General features: G+C 35.2%; 1 protein-coding gene across 2 annotated transcripts in view; it reads left to right on the top strand.

The window, feature by feature from the left end:
- The window catches only part of RPTOR (regulatory associated protein of MTOR complex 1), a 528,996-nt gene that overhangs the window by 324,584 nt on the left and 184,438 nt on the right, over nucleotides 1–19,974 (top strand). For both annotated transcript variants that reach the window (XM_069064093.1, XM_069064092.1), the window contains exons 11-13: nucleotides 554–655; nucleotides 6,980–7,063; nucleotides 9,086–9,196. In XM_069064093.1, the coding sequence (XP_068920194.1) occupies nucleotides 554–655; nucleotides 6,980–7,063; nucleotides 9,086–9,196 (297 nt within the window). The remainder of the gene's footprint in view (nucleotides 1–553; nucleotides 656–6,979; nucleotides 7,064–9,085; nucleotides 9,197–19,974) is intronic.

The following is a 19,974-nucleotide window of genomic DNA, read 5'->3' as shown; positions in this document are numbered from 1 at the left end:
TCTTTTTATAACAGATAATTTAATTTCTGTTTTTAAAATACATAGTCCTGAAATGATCCATCATGTTGCTGTTGTTTTTGTTTTTCCAGGAAAGTATTAAAATACGTTAGCAGAAGAAAAAGGATACATTTCTTCATTCATAATGTATTGTTTTACTTTGTCCTCCAGAAAGATAGAGCTGTGTATACAAAAAATTCAACATGTAAGAATGAGAAATTGTCACTTGATGTACATGAAGAAATATATTAAGAAAATGACCTAGTCTTTTCCCCATATAACCCAGGATTATATTCTCTTATGTATCACCCTTTTATCATCTGTCTTCATTTTTCTCCAGAGTGGTTTAATACGAGCAGTCTCTGAATGATTTTTCTATCCTCTGTGGGAGGGAAAATATTTAAAAATGCTTATTTGGAAAGATTCATTACTGGTATTTTACTGTTCCAGTCAAGACTCACTATCTCATTTGTATATGAAATACACATAGAAGTCTAATTGTTTTATACATGGAAAAGAAGAGCAAACTCACTACTGTTTCTGTTTTGTCCCATAGCACAGTCCATTCTTTGCTGAGCAATTGACTGCATTCCAGGTGTGGCTTACAATGGGAGTAGAGAACAGGAACCCACCAGAACAACTTCCCATAGTCTTGCAGGTAAGGTTCTTTGGTTCACATAGCTTGACTGGTCTGACCCCATGACAGCTAAGGGAAAAAATACAGGAAGAATCCATAGCCCTAAGCTCAGTGGTCTAGTTTTTGCTAAGTGTATGTATGGGGTATGTGAAACATGTGCCTGCTGATTGCTATATTCCAGGACAGATGGTATTTGGGTAATTTAATTACATTTTCCTTCAGGAATAATTAGAATTAGTTGTTTGGATATTCCTTGAGGGCTTTCTTGAGAGAAGCATGGAATGTCACCCTACCCCCAATTAAATTGAATTCAGATTGTCCGTGAGTCTGTTCTAAAGTATAGACTTTTACCCACCCTTACCTCCCCTATCCCCATTCTTTTTCACGATGAGTTTGATTTGAAAATTTGTTGAAAAAAAATAAGTATCTTTTAATATAGTCTGTTGGCTATATTGTCCTCTCCTTGACTATTAAACTGTGAATATATGAGGCAAATATTTCTTGTCAATACCATATTGCTTCAGGAGAAAGTGTATTCTAAGAAGGAAACAATACCTTTTGTCTGTTGGCTAATTATTAACACAGAAACATATACTCTTGCTTGAGATCTGTCTACCTCTTTGGCAGGAAGGCATGTATCAGAATTGTAGTGGTTACAAAGAGTGTCCTTTCTAGGTATCTTATATGTTTTTCACAAACTTACACTTGCACCCAGTCATTCACTTTAGAACATATGAGTTTTTTTTTTTACTGTTCCTCCCACCTTCCTTCCACACTCCAGTCCCTCTTTCCCTCCTTCCTTCCCTCTTTCCCTCCTTCTTTCCCTCCTTCCTTCCCTCCTTCCTTCCTTCCTTCCTTCCTTCCTTCCTTCCTTCCTTCCTTCCTTCCTTCCTTCCTTCCTTCCTTCCTTCCTTCCTTCCTTCCTTCCTTCCTTCCTTCCTTCTTACCTTCCTTCCAGTAAGGCCATTCTTTGGTCTCCCTCTATACCTGATTTAAGTTTAGATGTCTAATGGAAAGAGTCCCATCTCTAAAAAGCCTTTATTATGCCAGGGTGAGCCTTTCTGTAAGTACTGTGATTTGGTTCTTTTGCCTATATTGTGAGACAGGAATTTGTTTATTATCTTCTACTTTTCCAAGGACATCTGCTTCACTTCCTTCCTAATAGAAAGAATTCTACTTTTTCTGCTAAATGCTACTAACTACATTGTGAAGGGAAGGACCATTAGACTTTATTAGATCAAACATTCATTTCTCATTGGTTCCATGTCTGAGTGAGCTTTTGAAAAATAGATGAACAGTTTATCTCTGCCCTTATGATGGAAGTTGGCAGGTATTCTCTCTAGTATTCAGTCTATGTTGTGCAATAATATTAGCTGGCAACTGAAGGTTTTATTCATAATTAACCTTGTAACAGATCTGAAATTTCATCTGTTACAGGATCCTCCCTCAGGAATCCCCCATGGTAAGACAAGGAGACAAGAGAAGAATGGGTCTATTTAAATGTAGTATACAAATAATAGGCATTAAATAGAACCATTCATAGACTAGGAAAGCAGTATATAAGAGTGTGTGTGTGTGTGTTTATGTGTGTATCTGCTGTACTAGTTGCTGCAGGTACAAAGATGAAAAATTACTCAATTTCTATAGTCAAGGAGCTGTTTACTTAGGTTGTATGGGGGTGACACAACATATAATCAAATAAGCCTATTAAAAGGTAGAATGTGGTGTTGACAGAGAGAGCAGTACAAAGAACTTAAGGAAAATCTGAGGGAAAGGTCACTTTTAGCTGTTCAGCATCTGAGAAAATTTCACATAAGAAAAAGATATTGAGAAATAAGACTGAGAAAAAAAACTTTGGCAAAAAGGCATATATCAGCATTGTGGTGATCACAAGGTGGGTGCAAAGAACCCATCTGAGGCCTTGTAAACAACCAACATGAATTTGTGGAAGCTGGAGAGGGCAGAGAGTAAAAACAGTTAGTTTGGCTAGGACATTAATGTTTGAACGGAAGTAAAGTAGAATGGATAATTGGAGTCAAACTAGGGAGATCTCTCTACACAGAAGGTAGTGCAATTATAACTATAAACTGAGGGGTTTTATACTTGGTATTTGTATCCCTTGTGCCTAGCCCATTTCCCTGGCCTGTAGTAATTGTTTGTTATTTGAATAAATAAATTGTAAGAGAATTGGAACAGGAGAAGATCTAAGGAAGCTGATATGTTGTTCAGTTCTTGAATCACTAATTACAAATTTCTATCACTGAAAGCTATACCTTTCTATCCAGAGGCAGCACAATGATCTTCTAGTTATCCCTGATACTATTGTGTAGTAAACCAGAATCTTTATGTCACAAGGGCCTGATGCCAAACATGTTAAACTTGATTCTTCTGGGGACCAAACCTAGAGAATCCTTTTGTAAATCGTTTTTTATTGACTTTTTTAAAGTGTTTCATTTACAATCCATGCTCCCTCAGGGAAGAAAGACCTAACAGACCCAATATCCTGCTGCCAAAATAAGAAAAAACTCCTTTGTAAAATAAAAGAAAAAGGTTTTTTGGTTGGTTTGTTTTCAGTGTAATTCTATAAAACTAGTATAAACAGAAGATTCTTAATTTTTGCTAAGAGGTTTCCTTCTAGTTCTTTGCTCATTAATAGCATGTATGGTATTAATGTATATACCAGTGAGGAATTAGGCAAGACAAGATTCTCAGAAGTACTTGTTTTATTTGGTGCTGCCCTATAATATTATAACTGCTGTCTCATTGACATGCTTCTTTTTCTATCTTGCATTATCTTGAAAAGCATTATTAATGCCAAGCCTAGACCCTATTATCCATAAATTATCCAACTATACCTTGGCAGTTCTTTAAATATTACTCAGGAGAAAGAGAACTTTAATTGAGAAACTTGTTCATTTTTATAACAGACTGCTTTTTTTTCATGTGATAGACAAAATTTCCTCTACCTTATCCCCAAAGGCAGAGGCTGATGGCTGTCCTGGGTCAATCAAAAGCTTTAAAATATATCCTTGTAATGTGCAATTGCTCCACTATCCCTCATGTAAAAATTACTCTATTGCGGGGCGGCTAGGTGGCATAGTGAATAGAACACCAGCCCTGGAATCAGGAGGGCCTGAGTTCAAATTTGGCCTCAAACACTTAATACAAAAAAACTAGCCATGTGACAAGTCACTTAATCCCGATTGCCCTGCCTTCCGCCCTCTAAAAAGGGAAAAAAAAAAATTACTCCATTGCCCTGTAGATCGATAATGTCTACAGAAGCGGAGTTTGGGTCACACACACACACACACACACACACACACACACACACACACACATCAACTTCCCATGGGTCCCCTCAGCCCCAGCCACTCTCCATGCTAGCTAGGAATCTCAAAGGCCTTTTTTGGTTTTGTTTTGTTTTCCTTTTTCTTTTTTGACTTGCTCAAGATCACACAGCTAATAAGTGTTAAGTTTCTGAGGTCGGATTTGAACTCAGTTCTTCCTGACTCCAAGGCCAGTGCTCAAAGGCCATTTGAAACAGTTCAAGATATCTGTTCAAGAACCTCTTCTATGAAATCAGCCAAAATGGAAATCTGACTACTCCTTCAGAACCTCCAATTTGGGGGAAGTACCTCTAAAGTAACTATTCTTCCTCCAGTCAGTTCCAGTTTTTAATGGTTCTTATTTGGGGACTTTATTCCTCATATCAAACCTAAATCCCTTTCTCTACTACTTCCATTCATTACTCATTAATCAAAAAGAATACTTCTACTCCCTCTTTTATAACAGACCTTCAAATACTTGAAATAGCTTATATATTGTTCTCCTGTAATCTAAACATCTCCAATTCCTTTAATCAGTCCTGTTCTGTTAGTCTCCAGCCCCTACTGGTCATGGTTGGCCTGTGACACAATCAAGTATGTTAGTGTCCATCTTAAATTATACCTTCTAGAACTGACTTACAGTACCCAATTATAGCCTGAGCATAGAAGTGTGTATTAGGATCCTTACCCTCCTCATTCTAGACATTTCGCTCTCAGTGTTACCCAAGATAATGATAGAATCCCTCTTTTCCCCCAGTAGAATTTAAGCTCTTTGAGAAAGAGATAGTCCCACTTTTGTATTTGTATCCCCACTGACTCTCAGTTGGTGCTTAATAAATAATCATTGATTGTTTAGCTCTAGGGACCATTATATCATATGACTGCCTTACTTTGAGCTTATATTTCACTAAATCTTCCAATTATTTTTTCATGTGAACTATTGTCAATTTATTGTCCAGTATCCATTATTGGGGGTGAGTTAACCCAAATGTAGAAAAAATTTACATTTATTCTTCTTAAAAGCCATTTTGATGTTCACTGATAATATCTGTGTGTACATCAGTTGATGTTTCTGGAGGTTTATTGTGTATGACATATACTGCAGAGTTGTCCTCTAACCTAAGGACAGAACGATACAAATTGTTTTCCATTTTTATATGCTTCTTATGAAGCAGTGCCCAAGGCTTTCAGACATTGTCCTAATTTGCTTCAGGTGTAATATTTATTAAAGAGTAACAGGAATGAGGGGACAGGTAGAAACAGAGAAGACTGATAAAGGAAAGAAATTTGTCTTCTGTAATAATTTAATACCCTAAAAATCCACCTTAATTCAGAATTTGTAATTGGTAAAAATAGATATAAGCTTATCATGAAAATGGCTCTGGTCAACTTCATTTGCATCATTTTTTTAAATTTTTGTTATTTTGTAATAATGAAACTAAGTCAAAGTTTATATCAGGAATAGTGTTCTGTTATCATCTACTGAGCTCTGATAGGGTCCCCTAGTATAGCCCTCCAGTATTGCTGTCCTTACAGTGTAATGTTCCATAATGAATCACTGCCATAGACAAGTATGCCTTTAATTTGAATCCACACACAGGCTTATATCTGTTCTTTATATTAACAGAGGATAAAAGTTATTGAAATAACTCATCAGGTCACTAGTATTTAATTTTTTTTAATTCTGCACCACCTAAGATTGACTCGGGTAGAAACAGCAAACAATATTAAGTTCCATTATCAGATATACAACTCCTAGGGAGACTGTTTAAGGAACTGAGAGAGTTCTAGCTGTCTGGTTAGACCCTGTGTGGAATGGGACCTTAGAGGTCACCTCATTTATCCCTTTATTTTCCAGATGAGAAAAGTAAGGCCCAGGGACACCAAGTAGATTGTCCGGTTTCACGAAGGTTTTTGGTATCAAGGCAGGATTTGAACTCAGTTCCACTGACTCTAAATTAAGTACTCTTCTGTTACTCCATACTGCTTTCTTCTGTTGATTGTTCAGAGAGGAGAAAGAATACTTTCCAGTAGGAAGCTTGGTGTAATAGATTAGTATTTTTGTAGTGAATTTTTCTATAAATTAGCCACCTTACTTATATTTTAAAATTCTGTTGAGGTCCTCTTATTTTGGATATTTTGTATTACTCAATTCCACTAGATAACGTTTATATAGGCCTATTAACTTTGCAAAGATCTTTTCATACTTTACCTCATTTGATCTTCACAATAACCCTGTGAAGCAATTATGTTATTCCCATCTTACAAATGAAGAAACAGTGTCAGTCAGTTGTGGCCCTCTTACTTAAAGACCAGATCTCTAATACCCACTGGTGCCTCTGTAAGTTAGCATTTCACTATTGTAAACCAAACTTTGATAATGAAATTTATTGGACTTATTTCTTCTGTTTCCAAGTGCTATTATAATTCTTTGACAAGGAAAATGAAGTTCTCTTCTTATTTGGAGAGGTTTAAGGAGTAGGATGAGTAAGAGAAATAAAATTGGTCTTTGTGAACATCATGTGTAAAATTTGATGTGTTTGAATTGCTGTGATACTACAACTATGATTGGGCCCTCCCACTTGCTCAAACTTGGGAAATCAGAAGACTCCCTCATCCAAGGTCACCTGGGCACTATTAAATCCCTGCTAGTCAAAATATCAGAATCTTACAGTTGAATGTAGCAGTCTCAAATAAAAACACTTATCCAAAATATTTCTGAGATACAATTATATCTCCTTTTAACTATGAGCTGAAAGAAATGCAAATTTTAGTCAGCATATAGTACAGCTATGAGTTATACAGGAGTGGGATGGCAAGTAGCAGAATCAGCTGCACATTTGGAGAAAGTAGAAAGAGCAGATGAGTTGAAATTCTCTTCTCATCGATCAGTTTCATTCAGTAGTTTAAAATGTCTGCCTTTATTCCTCACGTACATATTTGGGAATAGGGGAACTTCTTTTAAGGGTTTGGACTTAGGAGGGTTTGCAATAATATTTCTTTCTTCCTCTTTCTATAGGTGCTGTTAAGTCAAGTTCATCGGTTGAGAGCTCTCGACTTACTGGGAAGGTTTTTAGACTTGGGCCCCTGGGCAGTGAGCCTGGTGTGTACTTGTTGCATTAGCTCACAGAAGGGAAAAGAACCTTTCAAATGAGTTGATATGTAGACTGTGTACAATAAGTCATTCTTGAGTGAAGGGAATGGGGAAATCTTTTGTGAGCTTATTGAATGTCTCAAAACTGACCACAGCCTTATATCCCTAAGTTCAATTTCAAATCTGGCTGTATTCAGTAGCATTTGGAAACTGCCGAATGTACTTGAAATGTGTTCTCAATGGGCCAAGGAAACTACCATTATTCACTTTTTATCCCTCTTCTTCCATCTGAGATTGCACCTAGCCATAGCCTTTGCAGAAAAGAAAGTACAGTAACACCTTACTCACTTATGTGGAGGTCCATTATCCGGCAACCTCAGCTATCCAGAACACAGCCAAGAACCCGGAAGTAAGCAAAAAAAGGCCTCTGAGCAGCCAAATTAGATGTAATAAAGTCCATGAAATATCACCTAGCATTCTACTCATGGAAGAGCCATTCAGGTGCTTATTCTGAGCCTATTTGCTCTATTTTAGACCCAGTGCTTGGTTATCTGGTTTCCCAACTACAGAAGATTAAGGGCAAATTAGGACAGGAAAAGAGGGAGGCACTGAGATAGGCATTTTAACAAGAACAAAAAAAAAAATGATAGCTTACATCAAGGGAAGATAGTAGTAGGAAAGTAATTAAATAGCATAGTAGTTTCAGGCCATTTAGTATAGGAGCAACCTTTCCTACATGTTTTAATAGTCTCTTGGAGCACTATTATCTTACATAGCCCAATATAATTATTGATATTCATGATGATAAACCTAAATCATTGAAGTTAATTATTTTCAATGTTATCAGCATGAGAAGACAGAGATGTATGTAATAATACATTTAAGAAAGATTTCCACTCTAAATGATTAAACATAAAATTTAGTTTTAGAATGATAAGGGGCCTATTTCATTTGTATAGGTAAAAACCTCCTTCCTTGACAATGCCCAGTAAATTAGAAACCACTATAGATAGAAATGCTGAATTGTGTGCAAATAGGCATGGGAATTGGCCCAGCCCTCCTCCTGACAATTGCAGTTGGATCTAAGGTTTCAGCTCAGTGTGTCATCTGCCCTGGTTGCAAAAGGCACTTCTGTGGTGGAGGTGTGCCTATGTGCTACAGACATAAGGTATTTGGGGTTTAGAATTTTTTTGTTTTGTTTTTATATTGCTTTTGTCTTATAGTAATGTAAGATGACAGTAAAGACTTGCACAATTAAAAATAATTGAACTTCTCCCCAGATGTTCTGCACACTGTGGTACATGTGCTTTCTCCCATTTCCCACTTACTTTTTATATTAAGGGGCTCCCCACAAGAGGGTATCCTGCTAGAAATTCTGGGAAGTACTGTGAGGGCCAGAAGTTGTCACCTGCTTCTTGTCAACTAAGCACCAAGTTTTCTTATCCTGGCAATATCAGCCTCTCAAGGTTGTTCTCAAATGTGTGCATGCATATTATCATGTAAAATCGGCAAGAAGTGGGCAATGGGGGCCTACCAGAATGCTTCACATGGTCATGGAGAATTCAGGAGACACTCTGGGTGTGTGTGTGTGTGTGTGTGTGTGTGTGTGTGTGTGTAAGCACGCACACACACGTATGCATGCATGCATGCCTGTGCCCATGCACGGTGAGAGCAAACAGCCTTATTTGACAATGGAGAGCAGCATGTTTTCAGGCACAAAGCTTTATTCATTGTAATGAGGAAAAGCTGCCTCTAGATTAATTCTGGGGCTCTGTAGACCAGATTAGTCTCGAAATACCTGGCAACTTTAAGGAATTAAATCAGAGATGAATAAATCTGGAGGAAATCCCTCTTTACTATAAATCAGGGATATTCATTCTGATCATATTTCCCAGATGTGCTGAAAATAATGTTGCATCTGTGTCCCAGAGCTCTGCAGTTCTGCCACCTGTGCCACTTACTTCCTGTACTGAACCTATAGTGAGATCATTGGTAATTTAAAATTTTCTCTTTCTTTTTTTTTTACCCTAGGCCTTGTCAGTTGGCATCTTCCCTTATGTTCTGAAGCTGCTCCAGAGCTCAGCCAGAGAGCTGAGGCCACTTCTTGTTTTCATATGGGCCAAAATTCTAGCTGTGGACAGTGTGAGTAATCTTGTATTTATTTTATGTGTAATGTGTTTTGGTTGGTGTTTATACTTTCCTGAGCTTCTTCCCCCTAAATTATGTCAGATACAAGAATTAGAAGGAATAAGTTCAGCTAAAATGGATTTTTTAAACATTCAGACATTGGTTTCACTTGTAATTAACACGATTGCCTTCTTCCTTTTTCATGGTTTTTATCCCATCCTTCCCCAGCTCTTTTAAAATTTTGTACTACCAGTTATCTATCCCCTCATTCTCTCTTGTATTTTCAAGTCTTTCCTTCTGGAATGCTTTCTTCTTTTTTATCTGCAAACATATTTCTGTGTTCTCTCTTTTAAAGGATAAAATAACCTCATCTTAATTGCGTTATACCCATGAACTGCTATCCTAAGTCTCTTCATTTTGCAGTTTTTGAAAGAAAAGTCCTATGTTTGTTGTATCCATTTCATTACCATTCACTACACTTAACCACACTCCGACTTTCACCATTGCTGAAGATATACCCTTAAAAAGAAGTTATGACCTCTTAATAAATAAAGTGATTTCAACCTCAGTCTTCATTCTTCTTGACCTCCCTGTAACAATCTATACAATTGATCACCCCCTCATTCTTGGATCTCTTTTCTGATACTGCCCTCTCTATTTTTACCACCTACTCTTCTGCCTCCTCTTCCTCTTTCAATAAATCCATTTCTTGTTTCACAATATATGTGGGCTACCCCCAGTGTTTAGCATCTGATGGGTATTTTTACCCTGTATCCTCAATTTCAGAGAGCTCAGTACATATGTCTTCACAATCTATATCTCTGGCCCTATTTTCTCCTAGATCTTCAGTCTCACAGATGTGGCTAATTGCTTTACTGTTTATTCAAACACTCATTCATTCTATAAATATTTATTTTAAAATTACCATATAACATTCACATTTTCTTTTTTTTTGTGGTAGTCATTTTATTTTTTTTCCTGGTTCTTCCCATTTCACTTTATATCACTTCATCTAAGTCTTTCCACGTTTCTCTAAAACAACCACCACAAAGCAATCAAATCTGAATGCTGTGAAATTATGTAAAACAAATTTATCCACAAAGAAGAAGTATAAGGGGGCGGCCAGGTGGCTCAGCAAGTAAGAGCACCGTCTCCAGTGTCAGGATGACCCGGATCAAATCCGGGCTCAGATATTTAGCACCACACCCAGAAATAACTGGCCGTGTAACCTTGAGCAAGTTACTTAACCCCAATTGCTTTAAAAAAAAAAAAAGAAGAAGAAGTATAAGAACACAACAACTGCCTTACCCCTGTGGAGAAGATTAATAAAGTCATTTTTTTTCTGTATGTTGAAAAGTTTTATTGCATTTCTTTATCTTATTTTTTCCTTTTAAAAAAATATTATAAGGGAATCTAGGAGATATGATGGTGGAGTGCATTTAGGTGCATTAATAGTCATAAAAATCTATATTCAGAAATCTTTCCAAAAAATATCCATTTAGTTCAATCAGTAACCCAAGAAAGGCAAGGATAGAAAGTTCCTCTATGTTACAAAATGTTCATAGCAACACTTTTTGTCATAGCAAAGATCTGGAAACAAAGTGAGTGCACCTGATGGGGAAATTACTGGGGGAAATGTCATATAAATATAAAATAATATTATTATTCTGTATAAATTGATGGATATGAAAAATTCAGAAAGTGATGGAAATACTGACATGAATTTTTTCAGTGACATAATGGAACCAGGAAAATAATATACAAGGTTACAAAAATAATATGAACAAAAAGTACTATTTAAGGAATTGAAACAATGTGTAAATGTAATGACCAACCTAGGCACTGGAGAAGGGTGGATAAAATTTACCTTCCTTCTTTCTTTATGGTCGTGAGAGAAGGATACAGAATGTTAGATATGCTTTCATATATGGTCATTGTATTGGTTGATTTTACTTAACTTTCTTTGTTATGGGACAAATATCTTTCAGAGGCAGAAAGTGACTATCCAGTGTTTATCCAGAAAAGACTGTGTGGTAAGGGAGGAAAGGGCAGTAGTAAAATTTTGATTAGAAGAAGAGAAACTGCTAGGGACAAGTTATTTTTCTAGACACATAAATAATGATTTCTGCCTTCAAGTAAGTTAAAATTTAGTTGAAGAGACCAAAGTAAGTACATAAGCAACTACAACATAAGGCATAGGTACTAACAGTAGTGAAAGAGAAAAGATATAGTTAGAAATCAGGAATGGTTTTGTGGAGAAAGCTGAATTTACCTGATCTTTCATGGATGCTTGGGTTTTAATTTTCTGGGAAGGAAGATAGCATGAGAAATGAATGCCACAGAGCTAGGAAAGTATGAGGCATGTTTGGGTAATATTGAGTGATGACTGAGAATGATATTTTGGCTAGAGCACAGAAAATAAGGTTAGGAAAGTAGGTCAGGATCAGATACAACATTAAGGGCCTTGAATATTTGCCAAGAAATTTAGATAATTTGGTAGGCAGTGGGGAGCCTTTGGAATTTTTTGATCAGAAAATTGAAATAATCCAAGGTTTACTTAGGGAAAAAAAATAATCTGTATTTGTTGTATACATTACTAGAGTGAAATGAAGAGAAATAGTCTGTGAAAATAGTTAGGAAGCTATTTTTATAGTCCAAGTCAAATGGACGGGCCTGAATTTTGTTAATGATGGTAAAAGAAAGTGTAACAAAACTAATAATGACAGTTGACTTTATATCTTATTTTATATTTGATGTATGCTACCACCTTTAATCCTCATAATGGCTCTGTGAAGAAAGTTATATGAATATTATTTTCCTTATTTTACAGATGGGGAAACAGGATTAGATGACTGAAATGGCATAGAACTTCAAATCTAGTGTTATTTGCCCTAAATCAAAATTTTTTCCCCACACAAAAGATAGTCCTTGTAAATTTTCAATAGTCTATAGTTTTGTTTTATTTAACTACCAAAAGTTCCTATTACATAAAATTTCTCAACTTAAAAACATTTTTCCTCTCTCCATTCTTCTCCCTCAGCCAACTCCCTCTTCCTTGGTTACTAATGCCTGCTCTCTTTGCTAAGAATTCTTTTAGTCTGCAGTAGACAATTTACATATTCTCCTCATCTACATTATAGTTTGTGTTAGGGAGTAAATCACAATACTACAGATGCCTCTGTACAAGAAATCTGAGAGGAAATTCAAAGGACTTGGCACTTGGTTTTCATATAGTGCTTGATGAAGGATGAAGAACCAAAGATGACCCTCATTTTCCAACCTGAAGAAGTGACAAAATTAGTTGTCACTTGGATTATCAGCCTTAAAAGCCTAACAAACTCTAGATGTCTAAAGCATCCCAAGTAATCAGATATCCAACAGGAAAGTCACTACCACCTCAATCAACGCATTCAATCTTGGGACAGCTCTAATATTTAGAAAATTTTTCATTATATAAATCTATATTTTATCTATGTATACATATATATCATAAATACATATGTATATTTATAATATATATTATAAATCTATATGTATATTGTAGATAAAATCTGACTCTACCTTTCACCAGATTGTTTTTATTTCTGTCATTCAGGGCCAAGCAGTGTAAGTCCTCATGACTCTTCTACATGGCAACCCTTTGAATATTTGACCACCAAGTCTCCATGCTAATCCCCAGTTCCTTTAGCCATTCCCCACAAGGAATGGATTTTGGCCTTTTCCTATCTTGATCATGGCCTCATTCCAACTTGAACATGCCCCTCCTGAAATGTGGCAGCCAAAATTGAATATAGTCCCTTAAGTATCAGGTGATCAGCAGGGAATACAGCCCAACTCCCCTCCATTGCCCAATGCAACCTAAGAATACATGAGCTATTTATCTGCTTTACCACACTACTTGCTCTTATTGAGATAGGTTTTTGGACGTGAGCTTCTTTCTAGCCACATCTCCTTCCTTTATAGAATAATGTTTGTTTGTTTTTAATAACCCCAGTATAAGATTTCACATTTATCCCTATTGAACTTCATTATAGTAACCTGGGTCAGGATCTTTTATCCTCATTTTGTTATATAATATATTAATCATCACTTCCAACTTCTTATGATTTGAAAATTTGATGTCTTCCACATGCCTTCCTGTAAGTCATTGATAATGACAAAATAGGCTCTGGAGAAGATTCCTGTTGTGCTCCTGGAAACTGTTCTCCAAGTTGACATTGATCTCTATGGTAATAGTAGTGTTTATTGTGATTGTCATGCTTGCTTTGCTTTTACCCCAATACAGGCTGCCCCTATCAGTTTCTAAATACCTAAAGGAAAAACTACATGCATTAAAAGGAAAAACAGACACTAAAAGTATAATAGTGAGGGACTTATGTTTACCTCTATCAGCCTTAGGTTGAATCAATTAAAAAACAAAGAATACCAAAACAATAGCTAAGGATCTCAGTAGAACTTTAGAAAAATTAAGACCTGGCAATTTTTGAATAGAATTTGAAGGAGCATATACATTTTTCTTGGGAGGTTTTTATATCTTATAGAAATTGATCATATTTTAAGTCACGAATATCTTAGTACAACAAAAATTATATTAAATAAAAGACTGCTGAAAAAAGTTCTAAAAATCAACTGGAGACTAAAGAACTTTATGCAAAAGAATTGGTGAGTCAAAGAACAAATCAGAGAAATTTCATTAAAGATGAGAATAATGCAACAGCTTGTCACAGTTTGTTGGATGTGGTATAAGTACTTCTTAAACATTTTGACTAGCAAAAAAAGAGAATAAATGAATTAGGAGTGCAATTAAAGCTAATTGAAAACCAACAAATTTTAAAATCCCAATTAAACATCAAAATCTTGAAAATCAAAGAAGAGATGAACAAAATTAAAAACAAAAAAAATCAAATTAATAAATACAACTAGAAGCTTTAAAAAAAAAGGCATAGATAACCTGTTAGCTAATTTTATTTAAAAAATAAAAGAGGGGGGCAGTTAGGCGGTGCAGTGAATAGAGCACAGGCATGTGACCTTGGGCAAGTCACTTAACCCCAATTGCCCTGCCTTCACCCCTCCAAAAAGAAAAAATAGGAAAACATCATTGCCAGAAATGAAAAAAGAGAATTCACCTTGAAGAAGAAATAAAAGTTATTATTAGAAACTCTTACCCAACTATGGCACTAGAACTGATAAATAAAATAAATTAATATTTATAAAAATATAAAATAAGCAAAACTGAGCAAGAAATAGGAAAATTGAGCAAACAAATTTCAGAGGAAGAGGCTTAAATGAATTCCAAATTTAAAAACTGCAGGATCATATAGATTCACAAGTGAATTATATCAAACATCCAAAAACAATTCCAGTACTATATAAACTGTGCATAAAAGGCCAAAGAAGTTATCCTACCACATTTCTCCTGTGACACAGCTATGGCCTTGATACATAAATCAGAGACAGTTAAATACAGAAAAAAGAAATCTATAGTTCAACATACTTAAGGAACATTGATGCAAAAATTTTAAATAAAATACTTGGAAAGAGGCTAAAGCAAAAAACCACAAAAATTATACACTATTACCAAGGTGGATTTGTACCAAGAAGTCAGAGCTGTTTTTATATTAGAAAAATTGTAAACTTAGGTAACCATATTAATAAAATATGAATAGATATATGCATATATAAAACTATCAACAAAGTAGACAAAAATCCTGTGGTTGTGATGAAAAAATGTTCATATGATTATAATCAGAAATAATTGTGAATGGGGTGGCTGGGTGGCACAATGAATACAGCACCCGTCCTGGAGGCTAGTGGCCTCAAATAAATAACACTTACTATCCATGTGACCTTCAACATGTCACTTAACCCCAATTGCTCTGCCCTCCCCCCTCCAAAAAGCAAAAAAAAAAAAAAAGTGAATAAAGCTTCTAACAAAATACAACTCCAATTTCTGTTTTTAAAAACCCACTATAAAATATGGGAACAAATAGTATTTTTCTAAAATAAAGAGCTACCATTATATGTAACAAAGAAATAAGGATGTCCATTGTCACCATTTCTCTTTGACATAGAAATTCTGGCTACAGCCGTAAGGAAAAAGAAATTGCAGGAATGAGCATAGGGAAAGAAGATATAAATACATTATTTTTTAAAAATAATATGATGTGGTGTACTTAGAGAACCCTAATGATTCAACTAAAAAATTAATTGAGCTTCAGTAAATTCCAAGATTTAAAATAGGAAGAGCATTGAAATAGGAAAATCCTGTACTTAAAAAAGTATTTAATAGTAGCTCTTTTTATGGTAGCAAAAAACTGGAAACTAAATACTAAAAAACTATCAACTAAAAAGCTTATCACTTGAGGTTTAGCTCAATAAATTGTGCTATATGAATGTGATGGAATATTTTTGCTATAAGTATCAAAGAAATAAATAATTTCAAAAATATCTTTGTCAACTTATACAAAATATAGTCAGCAGAGCCAGAAGAACTTATACTATAATATTATTATCATTATAAAAACACTTGAATACTTTTTAAACTGAAGAATGAAATAAATAAAACCATTTGGATATTTTATACTATAAAAACAACACCATTAAAACAAATAAACTTTAAAAGTTGTAGGAACTATGATCAGTACCTTCCAGTGGTTCCAGAGGAGCAAGTATGATATATACTACCTAAACCTTGAATTCAGTTTTCTTTTCTCCTTTTTTCCAAGAAGTTGAGGATAGGAAGAAGAGAAAATAAATTTCTGTTAATTTAGAAAATATTTTTTTAAAAAATAGAAAGTGGGAAGTGCTACTGATACGGAATTTTGCATGCATTTTTAAGTGAGGTCATTATTATTAGTATATTATTAATTGTTTTATTGAAGAGACCTTTCATGTGGGTGAGGGAGGTAGTTTGTAAATATTTGTAATATAAAAGCAGAACACAATTTTAAAAAAATATACCACTTTTTTATACTTTAAGTATACTTTGTGTTTAGGGCTCTTAACATTTGGCTTAGATTAATTATGTCTATCTTCAAGTCAAGCTGAAAATTTTCTTCCTTAATATGTGCATGGCATTTTTTATACTGTTTGGGTTTAGTGTCCTATTGCAGTTGCAAATGGTGTGAACATATTTCAGTTTAAGAAATCTGGTTTAAAATGACCTCTTGGTTTCATTTATGTCTTATAGGCCTGCTTATTTCTAGGGACCAAAATATTCAAGGAATATGCTGCAGTACTCATTCATTTTTGACTCTTGTGTGGGAAAAGATGAGGGCACTGTCTTTAATATTTTCATCATACTAAAGGAAATACTTAATTATTCATGATCAAGGAACTAGCTACTTTTTGAAGCCCAGTTGGAAATGTTCTAGTCTGTAATGTTCTCTGTGTTCCTATGAGCTACTTTTTATAGTCTGAATTTCTTAACCAGCTTGAGAAACTGTTTATTTAAAAGATCTTCCTGCCGATAGGAATTTTGAAATATTTCCCAGTTCCAAACTGAGCCCAGTGTGCTTTATCCCTCCCCTTTTCTTAATTTACCTTGCCTTGCTTGCTAATGATTTTGTGTTTGAGTAACCCATTTTCACATCTTCCCACAATATATGCTACGTAGCTGGTGTTGTTCTTTAATTGGTCCTCTAGCACTTAACTAGTGCATGCGTGCACCTTTCCAATTTCAGAGTTGTATTCCAAATCAGCTGATAGTTCCTAATAAGGATCACATCATCCTGAGAGTCACTGGTCACTTTTGTTTCACAACCTGACAAGCAGACACAGAGAAGAGGGTTTCTATTCAAAGTTTCAGAGTGAGAGGTGGTAGTGCCAGATTCCTGAAAGAGCCACAGTCTCCAAATCCCAGGCCATCCTACCTCCTTAGCTGTTTTACCATGGGCTCTAAGAAGAGTCAGTAGACATTGGTTTTGTTCCTAATTCCTCCACTAACAGACCTTGTAATGAGTAATTCACTCCACCTCTCCAAAAGCCTCTGTCTTTTCATCGGTGACATGAAAGAATTAAACTAATGTTCTCTAGGGTCGCTTCCACTTCTAGAATTTCTAAAATTCTTTGATTATAAAAAGGAAACAAATATCTAATATAAAGAAATGTCAATTATTCCAGAGTTATACTATCTCTTTCTTCATTCCATTCTTCATAAAATTTGTGGTGAAAGCATCTCTGTGTCAATCCATTAGTCCAGTACGTCAGCAAGTAACTTTGATGTTGTTCATTCATTTTAGTTATGTCTGACTCTTTGTGATGCCATTGGGGGTTTTCTTGGCAAAGATATGAGTGGTTTGCCAATTTCTTGTCCAGTTCATTTTCCAAATGAAATAGGAGATAAATAGGAGTAAGTGACTTGCTCAAGGTCACACAACTAGTAAGTGTCTGAGGCTAGATTTGAACTCAGGAAGATGAGTTTTCCTGACTCCAGACCTAGTACTCCATTCACTGAGCCACCTGGATACCCCCTATTGTGTACTAGCACTGTGCTAAACACAGGATGTTATGGTACTTCCATTCAGCTGAGGGATGCAACATGTTATATATAGGATATATACACAGGATAAATACATAGCTATTTGGGGTGAGTTGCCCTTATAATTGGTAATCAGGAGGAAGCTCTTGATATAGGTGACAGAACTAATACTTGAAGAGAGGTGGAAATTTGTTGTTGTTTTTAAAACGTTTTTATCCTCTTCTTAAAAAATCTGTACTAAATGGTTTTAATAACTAATACTTTATAATGTAGTTTGTGGTCTAGAAATGCTGTTCTCTATTCATCCCTATCTATTTTCATTATTTCTTTTAATATTCTACAACTTAATTTCTCCAAATTAATTTTGTTTTTAATTATAAGTTCTATAAGGCATGTCTTTTATAATTTGATATAGCATTAAAACAGTAAATTATGTTTGGTAGGATGGTCATTCTTATTATATTGACCAGGCCCAGCCATGAGCACTGAATATTACTCTAGTTATTAAAGTTATTTTTTATTTCTTTAAGTATCACTTCATAAATAAATCTAAACAAATATTTTGTATGCATTAATAGATTGATCCCCAAATACTTTATGCATTTTATAATAATTTTGAATAGTATTTCCCTTTTAGTTATTACCTATTCGATTTTTTATTATCTTATAAAAATGCCATTTATTTTTGTTGGTTAATTTTGTAGCCTGAAACTTTGCTGAAGCCATTAATTTTCTCTATTAATATCTTTAGTGATTTCTTAGGATTTTCTAATTAAACCATAAGTTTTATCTCCCATTTACCTATCTTTACACCTTTAATTTATTTCCCTTTTGAGTATTGCTAGCATTTCTAGAACCATATCACATAATAGCAGGGCATGTAAGCACCCTTGCTTTACTCCTATATATTGACAGGGAAAAATTCTAATGTATGTTCATTGCATTGGTTTTAGGTATATATAAAGAAAAATAATCCTTTGCCTATACTTTGTATGGTTTTTAGCATAAATGAGTGTTGTACTTTATCAAAGGCTTTTTCTCCATTTCTTGAGATTATCATGTGGTTTTAACATAATCATTTATACTGATTGTTTTCCTAATGCTTTACTGTCCTTACATCCCTTAAATAGATAAAACTTGGTCATACTGAATGATTTCCTGCATGTTTTACTATACTCCTGTGAACAAACTACAAGAAGATACAGACAGTATTACAGTAGCTGTAGGAAATTGTTGTACCTCTCACAGTTTGGGACAAATCTAACAGAAAGATAAACAAACAGGAAAAATTCAGAGTGGAATAAAGTGCTGGAAAAGTTAGAGCTTTTTAAAAGACTTACAGCATCTTCCAAATGGGAATGCTAAAGAATACATGCATTTCTCAGCATCCTGTGGGGGGAAAAGATTAAGGCCGTTGTTTAAAGCCAGATTATAGAAGGTTAAGAAGTGAATGGGAGGTTACAGTATAGGAGAAACACATACTCACTTTTCTTGGAGTTTAATTGTAAATGATCCACTGAGAGAGGATGATCAATTGTTATGGTATATTCAGGGAAATGTACCTTAATATCTGAGGCTGTTTTGATGAATTCAGATTTTGCTTATAGAATTACCGTGTTATGTTACAAAATAACTGAATAGTAACAGTCTGTTTGGAGTTTTTTTTTTTATTAGGAAATGTGGATAGGGGCACCAAGGTCACAGTATGAATGATGAAATATGTTGCTGAGATAAAAGTATATACAAGGTATCCAAAAAGCTATAGGCTTCTGGGATGCTCTGTACCTTACCCAATTTCTTATCACTTTTTTTTTTTAAAGCAGTTGGGGTTAGGTAACCTGCCCAAGGTTACACAGCCAGTTTTTTTGTAACTTCTGTTTCTCTCCAGAACACTATGTAATTTTTATAGTATGCTAAAGACCAGCTGCCTGCTGGTGTCTAGGGAATCCCCCAAGTTTATTCTACTCAAGTCCTTGTGGAACCTAGTCCTTCCTGTTCCAAAAGGGGAAAGAGGAGGCAACACTACAGAAGGAGAGGTGTAGTCAGAAATGCACATGAGAGTCACAAGCATGCTGGGAGAAATCCAGGATAGATGCCAGCAGGAGCAGTAGTAGACACACCAAGGAGTTGATGCATCCTCTGCATTTCACCACCTGCACTGGACCTAGTAAGAATGACAGAAGCACAAGGTACACAGGAGTGCAGTTGTGACTGCCAGGAGAGCAGGAGACTGGGAATGCAATCCTGATGGAAGCACATATGGAGAAGCCAATAGTGCTGCATTCCTGGGCCAGAAGTTCTGTTTTGGTGGATC

This window comes from Petaurus breviceps, unplaced genomic scaffold (genome assembly GCF_028583685.1).
Source record: "Petaurus breviceps papuanus isolate PSGF00001 unplaced genomic scaffold, PetGlider_PUasm1.0 90617, whole genome shotgun sequence".
Taxonomy (NCBI): Eukaryota; Metazoa; Chordata; class Mammalia; order Diprotodontia; family Petauridae; genus Petaurus; species Petaurus breviceps.
The sequence above is the reverse complement of the archived record's forward strand: the minus strand, read 5'-3'. Positions and strand labels throughout refer to the sequence as shown.